Source organism: Monomorium pharaonis, unplaced genomic scaffold (genome assembly GCF_013373865.1).
Source record: "Monomorium pharaonis isolate MP-MQ-018 unplaced genomic scaffold, ASM1337386v2 scaffold_77, whole genome shotgun sequence".
Taxonomy (NCBI): Eukaryota; Metazoa; Arthropoda; class Insecta; order Hymenoptera; family Formicidae; genus Monomorium; species Monomorium pharaonis.
In genome coordinates this window covers 1-19,301 of record NW_023416056.1, presented here as the reverse complement: position 1 = coordinate 19,301, position 19,301 = coordinate 1, and the positions used below count along the sequence as shown (strand labels likewise).

Sequence of the window (19,301 nt, the reverse complement as noted above, 5' to 3'; positions counted from 1 at the left end):
TGCGACCAACCAAGCTGAAATGAGATACCACAGCTACGAACTCGAAATGCTGGCTATCGTACGCGCGGTGGAACGTTTTCATTTGTACTTATATGGTATAAAGTTCACTATAATAACTGACTGTAACGCGATAGTACATGCTGTCAATAAGGCAAACATAAATCCTCGAATAGCTCGGTGGACTCTCACATTACAGAATTATGATTTCAAGATTGTACACAGACCTGGCAAGTCAATGGCTCACGTTGATGCGCTGAGTCGTAGCGTAGCTGTAGTTGATGCATTATCGCTCGAATCAATCTTAATGTACAAGCAGCTTGCTGACCCCAGAATTCTAGAAATAAGTCAAACTTTAGAAAAAGCTCCTATGGAAAATTATACATTAGTCGATGGATTAGTATACAGAATAGTTGATAATCAGTTAAGATTTCTCGTACCAGAAGCGATGACGGTTAGCGTGATCCGTACATACCATGATGACATGGCACATTGTGGCTATGAGAAGACACTTCAAGGGATTCAGCGGAGTTATTGGTTTCCCGCCCTACGAAAAAAAGTACAAGATTATATTAATAATTGTATCACTTGTATAATTGCGAATAGTTCGGCTAATAGATTGGAAAAGAATGTGCATGTATCAGTCGCTAAGGCAATCATGGACACTCTACATATAGATCATTTCGGTCCGCTACAAACGACCGTAGACGGATATAAACACATTCTTGTAGTTATTGAAGCGTTATCGCGATTCACGTGGCTGTTCCCGGTAAGGACAACCTGCTCGAGGGAAACTATCAGCCAGCTCGATATTATTTTTAACACATTTGGCAACCCGCTTGAAATTGTCTCGGATAGAGGTACCAGCTTTACTTCAGAGGAGTTTGCTGCTCGTATGAAACAACTAAACATAAATCACCGCAAAATAGCAGTCGCATCTCCTTGGGCTAACGGCCTGGCTGAACGTGTTAATCGGTTTTTGAAAACCTCGTTATCCAAGCTGATAGATTCCCCCGACGGTTGGAAGGCTCAACTTGCCAAAGTACAATACGTTATTAATAATACATACCACTCTGTGATAAAATCAACTCCCGCGCAATTGATGTTCGGTTTCGACCAGAGAAACCACGTCGATGCAAGTCTGTCACGGCTTACAAAAGCTTTAACAGACTGTGATTCTGAATTAGTAATAAGTCGAGAAGAAAAAAGGTTAAAAGCGATCGAAGCAACCGCGTTGTTACAACAGTATAATAAACAATACGTTGACCAAAGATCTCGTAAGCCGACTATTTATAAAAAGGGAGACTTCGTCGTGATTAGAGATACGCGCGTTAAACCCGGACAAAGCGGTAAATTGAAACCTAGTTATAAGGGACCATTTATTGTTGACAAGGAACTCGGTTATAATAGATACGTGATCAAAGATGTACCTGGATTCAATCACTCTACGAGACCGTTGAATACCATATTATCGTCGGATAAATTAAAAAAATGGACTAATTTACCTTCTATTGAATAAGTGGTGTAAATAAATATAATTACAGTTGCAGCTTCGGGACGTAGCTGAAAAGTAGAATGGCCGAACTGTAAAATGACGATCGGTATTACTAGGCTACGAGACCCCATATAGAAGTTGGCTGCACTGGAGTGGCGTGCACGTCGACATAAGGTGGCGTGACGGTAGAGGCATAGGGGATGCGAGCTGTCAACCGGATGATGAGTAGAAGGGAGAGCTGGACTAGGCTCCGGCGCGGATGTAGGCGCGGACTGCTCTCTCTCGGTTGTGAGCCTCGGACGTGATTGCGAGTGACTGTACAAAAGAACATTGAATATACCTACCTTTAGATATAGTAACTCGAGAAGTTTATTAAACCCGCATATATCCTAGTTTCACATTCCTATAGTGAATAGAGAACAATCTTACAGTACAAATAGGAGCTTATAGGCGGCAGACTAAATTACCGATTGGAATGTGGCTAATATTTTATAGTCCTACGACTATAGATTACTAAAGGAGTGAGTGAGATGTATGATACAATATATATATATATTATGAGATTATGAGAGCGTTCTCCTTGGATGCTTATGCGTGCTTATGCGTTAAACGTATCATTCTTTTTTTGTTATTGTAATATAAAAGAAAAAGATAAAATGACAATAATTAAGGCATGTGATAAAAGGCTGTCCAAATATATATAAAAAAGGGTATACATTTCTTTTTGTTTAAGTATTAAAACTAAAGGACAAATAACATAACCTCATTTTAAGAGCATTTTGTATAAAATAACCTAATATTAATGATATTTATTAGTATTATTAAGTATCATTCTTTAAATATATATATATATATAAACATTTTAAAAATGTCAACAAATTACTCGTAGCAACTATATGTGACATTTATTGGCATATATATATGTACATATACATTCTACTTGACGAACAATGTACATACATAGCAGATGACACATTCCGATCGGTTATTCAGTCATGTACATGTACATTATATACTGGTACGCCTAGGGAATCAAGGTTAGCAGTCTAGTATATTATAGAAATCTGTGATATTTTCACGTCCGCCATTTTTCTTCTAACTAGCATGAAAAATTAGGTATATTTTGTATATATAATATACGTCAATAATCTTTGAGCTGGCGAGTGAGCGAGAAGTGAGTACCTACCTACCTACCTACCTACCTACCTACCTACCTACCTACCTACCTACCTACCTACCTACCTACCTACCTACCTACCTACCTACCTACCTACCTACCTACCTACCTACCTACCTACCTACCCTACCTACCTACCTACCTACCTACCTACCTACCTACCTACCTACCTACCTACTACCTACCTACCTACCTATCTACAGTCCTACAGGTCACGCTATCTGTTTTCACCACGTCTACCAATCTCGCGTGACCAACCTTCGCTTCAAGTGTCGCAAAATAAAATTAATCCGCGTCCACCATATATTTTTGACCAATCTAAAATAGTTATTACTTAATATTATTTTACATTTATATTTGACACTAAAATGATTCAAAAAATTACAAGATATACCATCGTGTATGTGTTATAGAGATAAGCAAAACTTATTTGTATTGACCGAGTACTTTGTGCCGGACAATCTCAAGAAAAAGCAAGTGTAAAGTAAAGCGAAAAGTGTTTGAGACAAAAGTTGTTCGCCTCGACGAGGCGCACATTTCATCTCCTATGAAACTTTGTCGTAAAGTCGACGGTTTACGAGATAGGGAGTTTTTTCTGTTTTTCTCCGCAACCAAGTGTTTTTGCGAAAAGTGTTTGAGACAAAAGTTGTTCGCCTCGACGAGGCGCATATTTCATCTCCTATAAAACTTTGACGTAAAGTCGACGGTTTACGAGATAGGGAATTTTCAATTTTTCTCCGCAACCAAGCGTTTTTGCGAAGTGTTTGAGACAAAAGTTGTTCGCCTCGATGAGGCGCACATTTCATCTCCCAAACTTTTTTGAGACCTAACTTTTTTGAGACCCAACTTATTTGAGACCCAACTTTTATGAGACCCAACTTTTTTCAGACCCTACTTTTTTCAGACCCAACTTTTTTCAGACCCAACTTTTTTGAGACCCAACTTTTTTCAGACCCAACTTTTTTCAGACTCAACTTTTTTCAGACCCAACTTTTTTGAGACCCAACTTTTTTAAGATCCAACTTTTTTTAGACCCAACTTTATTCAAACCCAACTTTTTTCAAACCCAACTTTTTTGAGACCCAACTTTTTTGAAACCCAACTTTTTACAGACCCAACTTTTTTGAGACCCAACTTTTTTCAGACCCAACTTTTTTCAAACCCAACTTTTTTCAAACCTAACTTTTTTGAAACCCAACTTTTTTCAGACCCAACTTTTTTCAAACCTAACTTTTTTCAAACCTAACTTTTTTGAGACCCAACTTTTTTCAGACCGAACTTTTTTTAGACCTAACTTTCTTCAAACCTAACTTTTTTCAAACCTAACTTTTTTTTAGACCCAACTTTTTTAAGACCCAACTTTTTTCTGACCCAACTTTTTTCAAATCTAACTTTTATAAAACTTAAATTTTTGAGACAACTTTTTTCAGACCCAACTTTTTTCAAACCGAACTTTTTTTAGACCCAACTTTTTTGAGACCCAACTTTTTTGAGACCCAACTTTTTTCAAACCTAACTTTTTCCAAACCTAACTTTTTTCAAACCTAACCTAACTTTTTTCAAACATAACTTTTCAAACCTAACTTTTTTCAAACCTAACTTTTTTTAAACCTAATTTTTTTCAAACCTAACTTTTTTCAAACCTAACTTTTTTCAAACCTAACTTTTTTCAAACCTAACTTTTCAAACCTAACTTTTTTCAAACCTAACTTTTTTCAGACCCAACTTTTTTCAGACCCAACTTTTTTCAGACCTAACTTTTTTGAAAGTTAACCTTTTTTAATAGTCGACTGTTTTTTTTGAGACCTTGTTTTTGAGATTTAACTTTTTTTTTAACATTCGACTTTGATTTTTGGAGATTTAACCTCCCTTCTTTGAACATGGGTTTCGACTCTGGGTATTTTTAATTTGGCTGTTGCGGTTTGATTGGCAGTCCTAACCGTGTTAGGGTTTAAGGGTTTTTGCAGAATTTTTTTTTGAGTTAGCATTTTTTACGTATTCCTGGGACCCCCACAAAAACTCCCCCAGTGTTCGTTTGTCAATTATTTAGCTCTAGCGCCCGGAACAATTCGTTTTATGAAACTAGAAATTTTTGAACGCTCGTATCTCGATTGGAACAATATGTATAGTCGTTTTGACACTTGGTCCCAGTGGTGCAAGATCGTGGGATTTCTCGCGCACGCGCAGTTACTCACCACGCATGGAGCTGATCACATGACCATTCAGTCAGGCTCGTATATACGGGCAATTTTAATGGCACTTCTGGCGATTAACAATACACATAAGCATTTTTATTTAAATATAAATATATAAGTATTGTATATATAAGATAATATAATATAATATGGAAAATACTAAAGACTCCAGAAGCCAAAGATTTCAGAAACCAAAGAAAATGCAAAATAATTAATCCATATGTTTGTTATTAAAATAATTTTATTTAATTTATTATTTAAGATATCTTTATTTATTTAAGATAATAAACATATTTAATTCATTTCTTAAGTTACTTATTTATTACAATTTGTATACTTTTATTAAAAATTACACAAAAAATTGTTTAATTACTTTGTTGAAATGTTTGTCATAATATTTTAATTATATTTTATATATTAATAAATATTTATATGTAAATGTATTTGTTTTGGAATATTGGTAAGGTTTTCTGCAATTTCCCTTACCCATGCAACAAATGTTGATATTCATGAAGTAAGTAGGTTGCAGACGCACTTAATAAACTTTATTATTAGTATTATGCCATATTATTTTATTGATAAAGATTTTTGTTCTATTTTTTACATTTCCTATACGTTTTTTATATGATTCCTATACTTTCCTGTAAAGATCCTAATAATACCATTCTCTTCAAAAGAATACGTACGCTACTGAGTGGCTGTTCGGACTGGCGTTACTGCGCGTGCGCGAGAAGTCCCACGATCTTGCACCACTGCTTGGTCCTCGTAGATCTCGTCGAAAGGAGCAACTTTGGTCCTCTGGTCCAAACTCGTATCTCTTACCGTTTGGCCGGCGCAAGCGTTTGAATTTTCGAGAATTTTGGAAACTAATAATTTTTGAACTTTTGCATTTTCTTCTTATAGCACTCGACGAGAGGAGCAATTTTGGTCCTCTCGCCCAAACTCGTATCTCTTACCGTTTAGCCTGAACAATTCGTTAAAAATTTTTTTATTCGTCCACCGGACTTTGGCATTTTTTTCTTATAGAACTCGACGAGAGGAGCAATTTTGGTCCTCTCGGCCAACCTCGTATCTCTTACCGCTTGGCCTGTACAATTTGTTAAAGTTTTTTTTTTGTCCACCAGCCCTTGACATTTTATCCTTATAGAACTCGACGAGAGGAGCAACTTTGGTTCTCTTGACCAACTCTCTATCTCTTACTTTTTGGTTGGAAAAAATAATTTTTTTACTTTCACCGGGGTTTGACATTGCGTCCTTATAGAACTTGACGAGAGAAGCAACTTTGGTCCTCTTAACCAACCCTCTATCTCTTACTTTTGGTTGGAAAAAATAACTTTTTATACTTTCGCGGGATTTGACATTGCGGCCTTATAGAACTCGACGAGAGGAGCAACTTTGGTCCTCTTGACCAACCCTCTATCTCTTACTTTTTGGTCGAAAAAAATAATTTTTTTTACTTTCACCGGAATTTGACATTGCGTCCTTATAGAATTTGACGAGAGGAGCAACTTTGGTCCTCTTGACCAACCCTCTATCTCTTACTTTTTGGTCGTAAAAAATAATTTTTTTTACTTTCACCGGGATTTGACATTGCGGCCTTATAGAACTCGACGAGAGGAGCAACTTTGGTCCTCTTGACCAACACTCTATCTCTTACTTTTTGGTCGAAAAAATAATTTTTTTACTTTCGCGGGATTTGACATTGCGGCCTTATAGAACTCGACGAGAGGAGCAACTTTGGTCCTCTTGACCAACCCTCTATCTCTTACTTTTTGGTCGAAAAAAATAATTTTTTTTACTTTTACCGGGATTTGACATTGCGTCCTTATAGAACTCGACGAGAGGAGCAACTTTGGTCCTCTTGACCAACCCTCTATCTCTTACTTTTTGGTCGTAAAAAATAATTTTTTGTACTTTCACCGGAATTTCACACTGCGTCCTTATAGAACTCGACGAGAGGAGCAACTTTGGTCCTCTTGACCAACCCTCTATCTCTTACTTTTTGGACGAAAAAATAATTTTTTTTATCTTTACCGGGATTTGACATTGCGTCCTTATAGAACTAGACGAGAGGAGCAACTTTGGTCCTCTTGACCAACCCTCTAACTCTTATTTTTTGGTCGTAAAAAATAATTTTTTTTACTTTCACCGGGATTTGACATTGCGTCCTTATAGAACTCGACGAGAGGAGCAACTTTGGTCCTCTTGACCAACCTTCTATCTCTTACTTTTTGGTCGTAAAAAATAATTTTTTTTACTTTCACCGGGATTTGACATTGCGTCCTTATAGAACTCGACGGGAGGAGCAACTTTGGTCCTCTTGACCAACCCTCTATCTCTTACTTTTTGGTCGTAAAAAATAATTTTTTTTACTTTCACCGGAATTTCACACTGCGTCCTTATAGAACTCGACGAGAGGAGCAACTTTGGTCCTCATGACCAACCCTCTATCTCTTACTTTTTGGTCGTAAAAAATAATTTTTTTACTTTCACCGGAATATGACATTGCGTCCTTATAGAACTCGACGAGTGGAGCAACTTTGGTCCTCTTGACCAACCCTCTATCTCTTACTTTTTGGTCGTAAAAAATAATTTTTTTACTTTCACCGGAATATGACATTGCGTCCTTATAGAACTCGACGAGGGGAGCAACTTTGGTCCTCTTGACCAACCCTCTATCTCTTACTTTTTGGTTGAAAAAAATATTTTTTTTACTTTCACCGGGATTTGACATTGCGCCCTTATAGAACTCGACGAGAGGAGCAACTTTGGTCCTCTTGACCAACCCTCTATCTCTTACTTTTTGGACGAAAAAATAATTTTTTTTATCTTTACCGGGATTTGACATTGCGTCCTTATAGAACTAGACGAGAGGAGCAACTTTGGTCCTCTTGACCAACCCTCTAACTCTTATTTTTTGGTCGTAAAAAATAATTTTTTTTACTTTCACCGGGATTTGACATTGCGCCCTTATAGATCTCGACGAGAGGAGCAACTTTGGTCCTCTTGACCAACCCTCTATCTCTTACTTTTTGGTTGAAAAAAATATTTTTTTTACTTTCACCGGGATTTGACATTGCGCCCTTATAGAACTCGACGAGAGGAGCAACTTTGGTCCTCATGACCAACCCTCTATCTTACTTTTTGGTCGTAAAAAATAATTTTTTTACTTTCACCGGAATATGACATTGCGTCCTTATAGAACTCGACGAGGGGAGCAACTTTGGTCCTCTTGACCAACCCTCTATCTCTTACTTTTTGGTCGTAAAAAATAATTTTTTGTACTTTCACCGGAATTTCACACTGCGTCCTTATAGAACTCGACGAGAGGAGCAACTTTGGTCCTCTTGACCAACCCTCTATCTCTTACTTTTTGGTCGTAAAAAATAATTTTTTTACTTTCACCGGAATATGACATTGCGTCCTTATAGAACTCGACGAGGGGAGCAACTTTGGTCCTCTTGACCAACCCTCTATCTCTTACTTTTTGGTCGTAAAAAATAATTTTTTTACTTTCACCGGAATATGACATTGCGTCCTTATAGAACTCGACGAGGGGAGCAACTTTGGTCCTCTTGACCAACTCTCTATCTCTTACTTTTTGGTTGAAAAAAATATTTTTTTTACTTTCACCGGGATTTGACATTGCGCCCTTATAGAACTCGACGAGAGGAGCAACTTTGGTCCTCTTGACCAACCCTCTAACTCTTACTTTTTGGTCGTAAAAAATAATTTTTTTTACTTTTACCGGGATTTGACACTGCGTCCTTATAGAACTCGACGAGAGGAGCAACTTTGGTCCTCTTGACCAACCCTTTATCTCTTACTTTTTGGTCGTAAAAAATAATTTTTTTACTTTCACCGGAATATGACATTGCGTCCTTATAGAACTCGACGAGGGGAGCAACTTTGGTCCTCTTGACCAACCCTCTATCTCTTACTTTTTGGTCGTAAAAAATAATTTTTTTACTTTCACCGGAATATGACATTGCGTCCTTATAGAACTCGACGAGGGGAGCAACTTTGGTCCTCTTGACCAACCCTCTATCTCTTACTTTTTGGTTGAAAAAAATAATTTTTTTTACTTTCACCGGGATTTGACATTGCGCCCTTATAGAACTCGACGAGACGAGCAACTTTGGTCCTCTTGACCAACCCTCTATCTCTTACTTTTTGGTCGTAAAAAATAATTTTTTTTACTTTCACCGGAATTTCACACTGCGTCCTTATAGAACTCGACGAGAGGAGCAACTTTGGTCCTCTTGACCAACCCTCTATCTCTTACTTTTTGGTCGTAAAAAATAATTTTTTTACTTTCACCGGAATATGACATTGCGTCCTTATAGAACTCGACGAGGGGAGCAACTTTGGTCCTCTTGACCAACCCTCTATCTCTTACTTTTTGGTCGTAAAAAATAATTTTTTTACTTTCACCGGAATATGACATTGCGTCCTTATAGAACTCGACGAGGGGAGCAACTTTGGTCCTTTTGACCAACCCTCTATCTCTTACTTTTTGGTTGGAAAAAATAATTTTTTCACTTTCACCGGAGTTTGACATTGCGTCCTTATAGAACTCGACGAGGGGAGCAACTTTGGTCCTCTTGACCAACCCTCTATCTCTTACTTTTTGGTTGGAAAAAATAATTTTTTCACTTTCAACGGAGTTTGACATTGCGTCCTTATAGAACTCGACGAGGGGAGCAACTTTGGTCCTCTTGATCAACTCTCTATCTCTTACTTTTTGGTCGTAAAAAATAATTTTTTTTACTTTCACCGGAATTTCACACTGCGTCCTTATAGAACTCGACGAGAGGAGCAACTTTGGTCCTCTTGACCAACCCTCTATCTCTTACTTTTTGGTCGAAAAAATAATTTTTTTTACTTTTACCGGGATTTGACATTGCGTCCTTATAGAACTCGACGAGAGGAGCAACTTTGGTCCTCTTGACCAACCCTCTAACTCTTACTTTTTGGTTGTAAAAAATAATTTTTTTTACTTTCACCGGGATTTGACATTGCGTCCTTATAGAACTCGACGAGAGGAGCAACTTTGGTCCTCTTGACCAACCCTCTCTCCTACTTTTTGGTTGGAAAAAAGAATTTTTTTTACTTTTACCGGGATTTTTGCAACCTAACTTTTTGGAGACCCAACTTTTTTGAGACCTAACTTTTTTCAAACCTAACTTAACTTTATTGAGACCCAACTTTTTTCAGACCTAATCCTTTTCAGACCTAATTTTTTTCAGACCAAACTTTTTTCAAACCTAACTTTTTTTAGACCCAACTTTTTTGAGACCCAACTTTTTTCAGACCCAAATTTTTTGGGACCCAACTTTTTTGAGACCCAATTTTTTTTAGGACCAAGTTTTTTGAGACTCATCTTTCTTGAGACCCAACTTTATTGAGACCCAACTTTTTGCAAACCTAACTTTTTGCAAACCTAACCCTCTTTGCAAACCTAACCCTCTTTGCAAACCTAACCCTCTTTGCAAACCTAACCCTCTTTGCAAACCTAACTTTTTGCAAACCTAACTTTTTGCAAACCTAACTTTTTTAAACCTAAGAGGGTTAGGTTAGGTTAGGTTAGGTTAGGTTAGGTTAGGTTAGGTTAGGTTAGGTTAGGTTAGGTTAGGTTAGGTTAGGTTAGGTTAGGTTAGGTTAGGTTAGGTTAGGTTAGGTTAGGTTAGGTTAGGTTAGGTTAGGTTAGGTTAGGTTAGGTTAGGTTAGGTTAGGTTAGGTTAGGTTAGGTTAGGTTAGGTTAGGTTAGGTTAGGTTAGGTTAGGTTAGGTTAGGTTAGGTTAGGTTAGGTTAGGTTCGGTTAGGTTAGGTTAGGTTAGGTTAGGTTCGGTTAGGTTAGGTTAGGTTAGGTTAGGTTAGGTTAGGTTAGGTTAGGTTAGGTTAGGTTAGGTTAGGTTAGGTTAGGTTAGGTTAGGTTAGGTTAGGTTAGGTTAGGTTAGGTTAGGTTAGGTTAGGTTAGGTTAGGTTAGGTTAGGTTAGGTTAGGTTAGGTTAGGTTCGGTTAGGTTAGGTTAGGTTTAGGTTAGGTTAGGTTAGGTTAGGTTAGGTTCGGTTAGGGTTAGGTTCGGTTAGGTTAGGTTAGGTTAGGTTAGGTTAGGTTCGGTTAGGTTAGGTTCGGTTCGGTTAGGTTAGGTTAGGTTAGGTTAGGTTAGGTTAGGTTAGGTTAGGTTAGGTTAGGTTAGGTTAGGTTAGGTTAGGTTAGGTTAGGTTAGGTTAGGTTAGGTTAGGTTAGGTTAGGTTAGGTTAGGTTAGGGTTAGGTTAGGTTAGGTTAGGTTAGGTTAGGTTAGGTTAGGTTAGGTTAGGTTAGGTTAGGTTAGGTTAGGTTAGGTTCCCTCTCGTTGTGCGCCACCTTGTCGTGGTGAGAGGGCTCTCCCGGTGGCTCTGGGCCCCGATCCTGGGCGGACTTGTCCGCTTGGGAGACGGGCCGCGGGCCGCTGGGGGTCTAAGAGCGCACGGTGCGGGGCCCGCCCGGGTCTTCGACCTGGATGGTTCCCGCACAAGAGGTGGCCAGCGACTCCTTAGGGCTCCCCGCTAGAGGGGATAAGTCCCATCGCTGGTAGGGGATGGGGACCCCGACTTCAAACCCCCGGTGAACCGGCACCGTTAGGGGAGGATTTCTATCCTCCCCCCGGTTCGGGGAGTCCCGATCCTTTGGGGGGGCCCAGGGAGAGGGAACCTGGGGGGGAGCGCCGGAGAGGGGGGGCCCTCCATTTGGAGAACCCCGCTTCCTCTCTTTGGCGCGTGGGGGGGAGGGGGTGGCGGTGGTGGGGTGTGTGGGGGGGCTCCGCCTTTCGGGGCCCCTTCTCCTCCCTCTTCCGCCTCCCTTTCCTTTCCCCGGGGATGGGTATGTGACTGGGGAGGTCGCCGGGGCCGCCCGGACGTTTCCGGGGTCGGGGCCCGGCGACAAGGGATGGGACGGTTCCCGGGGCCGCTCGGACTTACTCCGAGGTCGGGGCCCGGGGATTGGGCCGCCGGGGCCGCTTGGGGGTAACCCGAGGTCTGGGCCTGGCGGCGACGTGGGACGGGTAACCCGTCGGGACGGCTCCTGCGTCCCCTCGAAGTCGTCTCGGCGGGTAGGCGGAGCTCCCTCTCCGTGGAGGGCATTGCCCCGCGGAGGGGGGGCGTGCCGGTCGCCACGGCGGGCAAGTCCCTGGAGGAGGCGCAGCCTCCTGGGACCCATCCGTCCGTGGGGCCCCCCGGGTGGCGCCACCCATCACGGTGCCCGGGACGTCGGAGGCCCGGGACCCCTGAAAGCCCGCGATGCCGTGGGCCTTGATGCCCCGGTCCGCGGGTCAGTAAGGGGCGGGAGCCCAGTGCCGGGGATGGTTATTCCCCCGGCCCGAGGCATATGCCGACCCCCCGGGGGAACTCGGGGCCCCGTCCCGGGGCCAATTTATTGGTCCTCGGGTGGGTGAGGGCACGCCCGGTCGGTGGAGCCGTGATGGGAAGCGGGATACTCTACATTTCTTTTCATAATGTCTTTTGTGTCGGGTAAGGGGAAGCGCTATAAGCGCAGATTAGGATTAGCGAGTGACTCCGAGTCGGAGGAGGAGTCCCACGCGGATGAGGGCCGCTCACGAAAGTTGGCCAGAGGCGAGACTGCCGCGGGAGGCAGGGAGGGAGGCGTCTCGCCAGCGCCGTCGCTGGTCTCCACGGTGGCCGAAATTTCGGACACTGTGTTGGACAGCGGCGGTGAGCCATCAGTGGGCGGGGGTGGCCCCGTCAAGGAGGGAGAGAAGGGAAAGGGGAGGGGGAGGCCAGCCACCACAGGCGATTTTGCTCAATTGGCTCGGGCCAAGGAGCGCCTGGTGGAGGCTTCCCGTAAGGAGTTGGCCCTAGAGGAAGAAAGGGCCATACTGGACCCCATGACCGGGCTTTCGGAGAAGCTCCGGAAACAGGGGTCCGGTATGATGGAAAGGTACGCGGAGGAGTACCGGAGGGCGCCGGTCAATGACCTGGCTGCTGCTATCGCGATGAGTGTCGAGGCCGTGCTTAAGTGCACTGGAATTTCCAAGGGCCTAAAAGGCAGCATCGCGAAGCAAATTAGGGAGGAGACCTGCAGGGCAGCGGCGTGTGCTACGCTGCTGTCGCTGCAGGCTCAAAAGCCGCCGGAGGAGAGGGAGGCCGATGAGATGGCCGCTCTCCGGAGAGAGTTGGAGGCCGCTCGGAAAGAGAGCGGCCAGCTCAGGGAGGAGAACCGGGCCCTCCGGGATAGGGCGGCCGAACTGCCGTCCTTGGAGCGGCGACAGGCGGCCGCTAGGTTTGGATCGCCGTCCCCGCACGGGGGGACTCGTGAGACGCGGCTCTCTCTGCCGTGCGTCGAGGGACACACGGCGATGGACATGGACCCGCCCCCTTCCCCGCCGCGGTCGGTGGGGAGAGGCGAGGGCGGGCCGGTCCTGGGCGAGGGGACCCGCGGGACGGGGGGGGGACCGGGCGGCGGGGGCGGCGGCGGGTTGGTCGCGCTCCCCCCGCTCGTGCTCCCCACGCTGGGGGGGAGGGAGAGGAGCATCCCGGACGAGGGGGCCGTGAGCGCCCAAATTGGGCGCTTGCTCGCCGGGGTGGACCTCAAAGCGGCCTTCATGGCCCGGCTGGACGCCATTTTTGGGGAGTGGCTGGCCGAGAGACCCGGGGTGGTGGCCGCAGCCGCGGGTCGGGGGGCCCGCCGGTCCGGCGGCGTCGGGGGGGGTGGGCCGTCCGCGGCTGGTCCGCTGGGCGGCCCCTCCCTCCCCGTCGCCGGCGGGACGGCTGGGGCCCCTTCTCCTCCTCCTCCCGGGGGTGAGGGCGGCGATGGGGACGGCGGCGGCAAGGGTCGCCAAAAAAAGAAGAGGAAGAAAAAGGGGGGCAGGGGACCCGGGGGCTCGGGTGCGGGCACCTCTGGTCCTGCGCCGGCGGGGGCTGCTGCGCCGGGCCCGCCGGCCGTTGGGCCGGCGGGCGCGGGCGGGGCGGCCTCCGGCGCGGGCCCCGCCCCGGTTCCTCCGGGGGGCGGCGGGGCGACTCGCTCGTATGCGAGCGTCGCCTCCGCCGCCCCCTCGGGGGCCCGGGGTGGTGCTGCCCGGCGGGGTAAGGATAAAGGTAAGGGTAAGGGCGGTGCTGCCGGGGATGGGCGGGGGGCTCCGGTGCCCTCCGCCCCCCCGGCGGCAGCCGCCGACGTGACGGTGCGACGCGCGTCGGGTGGCAAGGCGAGGAGGACGCCGGCCACCCGGGCGGTCGCCGTCACGTGCGAGGATGGGGCCTATGCGGAGACCCTGAGGGAGGCCAGGTCAAAGATAGACCTGGCGTCTCTCGGGGTCTCCGAGGTCAGGCCCAGAAGGGCGCAGACAGGGGCTCTGCTCCTGGAAGTCCCCAATAGGGACGGCCAGGACGGAGCCGACCGCCTGGCGGAGAAACTCCGCCAGGTGTTGGAAGGAAAGAAGGGTGTTAGGGTCACCCAGCCGGTCAAAATGGCCGAACTTAGGCTGGGTGGCCTGGAGGAATCGGTCACGCCCGACGAAATCAGTCGGGCGTTGGCCGACAAAGGGGGGTGTCCTGTCGGGGACATTAAGTTGGGGGAGCCCAGGAGAGCCCCGGGCGGCCTCTTCACCGTCTGGGCGCGATGCCCCTTGGCGGCGGCGAACCGGATCGCCGCCGTCGATGGGGGGCGCCTAGTGGTGGGGGGCTGGTTCCGGGTGCGGGCGGAGCTCCTGGGCGTGCGCCCTCTGCAGTGCTTTAGATGCCTGCAGAGGGGGCACGTCAGGAGCGTATGCGGTAGCAAGGAGGACAGGAGTGACACTTGCTACCGCTGCGGGGGAGCGGGGCACCGGGCGGCCGGGTGTACGGCGCCCGTAAAATGCCCCGTGTGCGCGAGGGCGGGCCGCCCGTGCGGTCACCGAGTGGGCGGTCCGCAGTGCGGCGCCCCGGTGGTCCGGGGCGGCCTGCCTCCGGCGCGGGAGGCGCGCTCGGGCGCTGCCGCGCCGGGGAACGCGGGGAGCGGCGGGCCCCCTTCCGGGGGCTCTAGCCCGGTACTGGGCGGGGCCGCTGCCGCTGTTGCTGCGGCGGCGACCGAGGGGCCTATGGAGGTGGACCCCTTGCCGGAGGGGGGCGGGGGGCCGCCCTTGCCGCAGAGGGAATCGCGGGACGACCCTAAGGGCGCGGAGGACGCCTCGTTGAGTGTCCACAATGCGCCTTAGGGTCGTCCAGGCGAACCTCAACCACGCCCGCCGTGCCCAGGACCTGTTTATGCAGCGGCTCCTGGAGCGCGGCGGGGCGGTCGGGGTGGTTGCGGAGCCGTACCGGGTCCCGCCGGGGGACCCCGTTTGGCTCCGCAATGACGGCGGCACCGTAGCGGTAACGTGGCCGCGCGGTGCTGCCGTCTCCTTTGGGATGGGGGGACAGGGGGCCTCCTATGTGTGGGCCCGGGGGGGGGAGGTGGACATCGTCGCGGTGTACCTCCCTCCCTCCTGGCCTCTTCGGCGGGTCCAGCAACAGCTGGACGAATTGGGGGCTCGCATCAGAGCCTCCCTGGGACGGCCGACCCTGGTGGCGGGGGACTTCAACGCAAAAGCCGCGTCTTGGGGTTCCCCGCACACCGATGTCAGGGGGGAGGTCGTTGAGCACTGGGCGGCGGAACTTGGCCTCGTCCTGCTCAACGTCGGCGGAGTCCCGACGTGCGTGGCGTGGAGGGGGGAGTCTATCGTGGACCTCACGTGGGCCTCCCCCTCTGCGCGTCCCTGGGTTAGGGACTGGCGCGTCGTGGACGACGTCGAAACGTTGTCGGACCACCGATACATAGAGATGGAGATCGCGGTGGGCCGGGGAAGGGCCCCGGGGGGATGGCGGGACCGGCGCCGGGACGCGCCCGGGCCGTTTAAAAGGTGGGCCGTGGGGAGGCTGGATTGCGACCGGCTCCGCGGCTTCCTCGAGGCTGGGACGTGGTCGGGCGCCGGGGGCCCTCCGCCTGGGGCGGACCGCGCGGAGTGCGGGGCGCGTGCCCTGTCGGGTCTTCTCGCCCGGGCGTGCGACTTCGCGATGCCCAGGGTGGGACGACAGGTCCGGCGGTCGGTGTACTGGTGGTCCGACGAGCTGGCCGGGCTGCGGCGGGCCGCGGTTACGGCCAGGAGAGGCTGGACGAGAGCCAGGAGGAGAAGGGGCTCCTCCCCGTCGCCCGGGCTCCTCGCCACCGTCGAGGAGGCCTGGGATGGGTACAGGGCCGCGAGGAGGCTCCTTGGCCGCGCTATAGCCGCGGCCAAAAATAGGGCCTGGGAGGAGCTCCTCCGCACCATCGACGACGATCCGTGGGGGAGACCCTATCGGATCGTCATGGGTAAGATGGTGCGGGGGAGCGGGGCCCCTCCTCCCCCGCGTGCCGGGGGAGAAGGGGACCCGATGAGGGAAATCGTGGAGGCCCTCTTCCCGGCGGATCCGGCGGAAGCCGGGCCGCCGCCGGCTGGGCGGAGCCAACGAGGGCCCCCCCCGGACGGCGAAGGGTGGAGGGTCTCCGCGAATGAGATCCGCGAGGCCATCAGGCGGCTCCGGGGTGGGGGGGTGAAAGCCCCCGGCCCGGATGGTATCCCTGGGCGGGTAATCGCCTGCTCGGGCGGCCTGCTGGAGGGCTCTCTCCGCCGGGTTTACGACGCCTGCCTGGAGGAGGGGGTTTTCCCCGGGGTGTGGAAGGAGGCGCGCCTCGTGCTCCTCCCGAAGGAGGGCAGGCCGCCCGGGGACCCCTCGAGTTACCGCCCGATTTGCCTTTTGGGCGAGCTCGGGAAGGTGCTCGAGAGGGTATTGGCCTCGCGGATCTTACGGTGCCTGGGGGCCGACGGGGCTCGTGGTTTACACGAGTCCCAGTTCGGCTTTAGGCGGGGGAGGTCCACCATCGACGCCATCGGGGAGGTGGAGTCGATGGTGGCCCGCGGCATGGAGGAGGGGGGGGGGTTGATCGCGGTGTCCCTAGACATCAAAAACGCTTTCAACTCCCTCCCCTGGTGCCACATCAGGGGGGCACTGAGGAGGGGGGGGGTGCCTCCGTACCTCCGTAGGGTGGTGCGGAGCTACCTCTCCAATAGGTGGCTGTTGGTGGGGGCGGGGCCCGGCGAGCCGGCTCGCCGGGTCCCGGTGACGCGCGGGGTCCCGCAGGGGTCGGTGTTAGGGCCGCTCTTGTGGATCCTCGCGTTCGACAGCGTCCTCAGGGTCCCCCTGCCCCCCGGTTGCCGGGTCGTGTGTTACGCGGATGACACACTAGTCCTGGCGGCTGGGGGAGAAAGATGGGAGGCGGAGGCGCGGGCGGGCGATGCGGTGGCCGCCGTGGTCGGACGCATCGGGGCCTTGGGCCTTCGCGTCTCGGTCGATAAGACCGAGGCGATGGCCTTTGGCCCGGGGAGGGCGAGGCCCGGGTTCGTCCGGGTGGCGGGCGGCCGAGTGGAGATCGGCCGCTCCATCCGGTACCTGGGCCTGGTGTTGGACGACCGCGGGCGATACCGCGAGCACTTTGCTCGCCTCGCGCCTCGCCTGGGGAAAGCCGCGGCGGCGCTGTCGCGGCTGCTCCCCAATGTGGGGGGCCCGGGGGGGGGGACCCGACGGCTGTACGCGTCGGTGGTCCTCTCCATGGCGCTCTACGGAGCGCCAATCTGGGCCCGGGAGGGGAGAGGGGTCGACCTGGACCGGGCGATGGCCCCCCTGCGTCCGGTCGAGCGCAGGATGGCCGTTCGCCTGTCCAGGTCGTACCGTACGGTGGCGGTGGCGGCCGGCGCCGTCCTCGCGTGTGTCCCGCCCTGGGACCTGGTCGCGCGGGCTAGGGCCGACGCGTACTGGGCCCTTAGGGCGGCGAGGCTGCGCGGAGGGGGGGAGGTGACCGCGAGGGCCGTGGGTGAGGCGGGGGAGGCCGCCCGCCGGGAGATGATGGCGCGGTGGAAGCGCCGGCTCCTGGCGGGGGACCTCCGGTACGGCCGCAGAACTGTGGAGGCGGTCGGCCCGCTTCTGGATCAGTGGGTCGACGTGGCGAGGGGAAGGGTCACCTTCCATGTGGCGCAGGTGGTCTCCGGGCACGGGTGCTTCGGGGACTACCTGTGCCGCATAGGCAAAGAGGGCGGCGCTGGCTGCCACCAGTGCGGGGACGCGGCCGACTCGGCGCAGCACGCCTTGTCGGCGTGTCCCGCGCACAACGAGGCGAGGCGGGCGTTGGTGGAGACCATTCGCCCGTCGGACCTCTCCCTGGGGGCGGTCGTGCGGGTCGCGACCGCCTCCCGGGAAAATTGGAGGGCGTTCTCCTCCTTCTGCTCCGCGATCATGGAGCGGAGGGAGGCGGACGAGAGGGTAAGGAGGGGGGAGGTTAGTCCACCCTCCTCGCCCTCTGCGGATGGGCGGGGCGGTGACGAGGGTCGCCGCCGCCGCTGTCTCCGGGGGATCCCGGCGCATCTTAGAGATGCGGGGATTACCCGGAGGGGAGAGGGATGACGGTATGGGGGGGCTGCGGGGGGGACGACCGGACGCAACTAGCGTCGGGCTTCCTCCATCGTTTGCCTCCCCGCCGTCGATCGGATAGCCGGGGGGGCTCTCGCTGGAGCGAGGGCCCTTACTTGGGATGGTCGGCGGGGGGAGGAGTGGGGTGTCGGGCGCCTGGGCCCGCGTGCCTTCTTTGGGAGGGGCGGGCCTGGTGGCCCCCCCCCTCCTTTCCCCGCTGAGGACGCGCCGCTCCGGTTGATGGGAGCGGTGACGTTGAGAGGCGGAACGGGCGGGGCGGCGCTGCGTCGATAGCGTCGACGACGGCGGCGCCGCCTCGCCCTCCCCCGGCCCGCGTTGTTGGAGCCCGACGCTGGCCGGGGTGTGTAGGCGGGTGGACGGGCGAGCGCGTCGTGTGATGCCGCCCGTTTGCCCGCCCCCCCTCCGCCCGGTACCGGGGTGTTGGAACCGGGCGAGAGGCATGATGCTGCGCGCCCCCCCCTCTGAATCTCTCCCCCACGTCGGGGAGCGGAGGGAGGGGTGCGCAGTCGGGGTAGGCGGCCTCGCGACAAGTTCGGGGCGGGGACCGGGATCCCCGTTCGGCTGACCGACCCCGGCGGGAGGTAGACTCGGGGGGTAGATGGCCCCCTCGGGTTGGGGAGGGGCGGGAGGGGGTTTTTGTCCCCTTCCCGTCCCTCCACGGGAGGAAGGGTCGCCGGACCCATAAGGCGCGGGCTCCCCGGAAGTAATGCTACAGCGGTTCCCGGGGAGCTCGATAAAACGCCCAGACGGCCATCCGGAGTGGTTTTAGTCGGTAGGCCTGCCCGTTGCACTCCGAGGGTGCGAGACCGCACAGGTCCGATTCGCATCCGAGGGGGCGGGAGTCCGACATACCCCGGGTTATTCCCGGAGGCCCGGGGATCCATGAGGATTTCCACTCCGTCAAAAAAAAAAAAAAAAAAAAAAAGGTTAGGTTAGGTTAGGGTATGGTTAGGTTAGTTAG

The 19,301-nt window shown here is 51.6% G+C and overlaps 2 protein-coding genes across 2 annotated transcripts; both read left to right on the top strand.

The window, feature by feature from the left end:
• The first annotated feature begins 12,360 nt into the window (after window positions 1–12,360).
• On the top strand, window positions 12,361–15,054 carry LOC118648827 (homeotic protein female sterile-like). The gene has a single exon (XM_036295269.1). The coding sequence runs from the start codon at window positions 12,361–12,363 to the stop codon at window positions 15,052–15,054; it is 2,694 nt and encodes an 897-aa protein (XP_036151162.1).
• A 2,704-nt stretch (window positions 15,055–17,758) lies between these two features.
• LOC118648826 lies at window positions 17,759–18,172 on the top strand (the record flags this gene model as incomplete). The annotated part of the gene is made up of 1 exon (XM_036295268.1): window positions 17,759–18,172. A coding segment is annotated over exon 1 (414 nt), but the record flags the coding sequence as incomplete, so codon positions are not given.
• Between the last annotated feature and the right edge of the window lie 1,129 nt (window positions 18,173–19,301).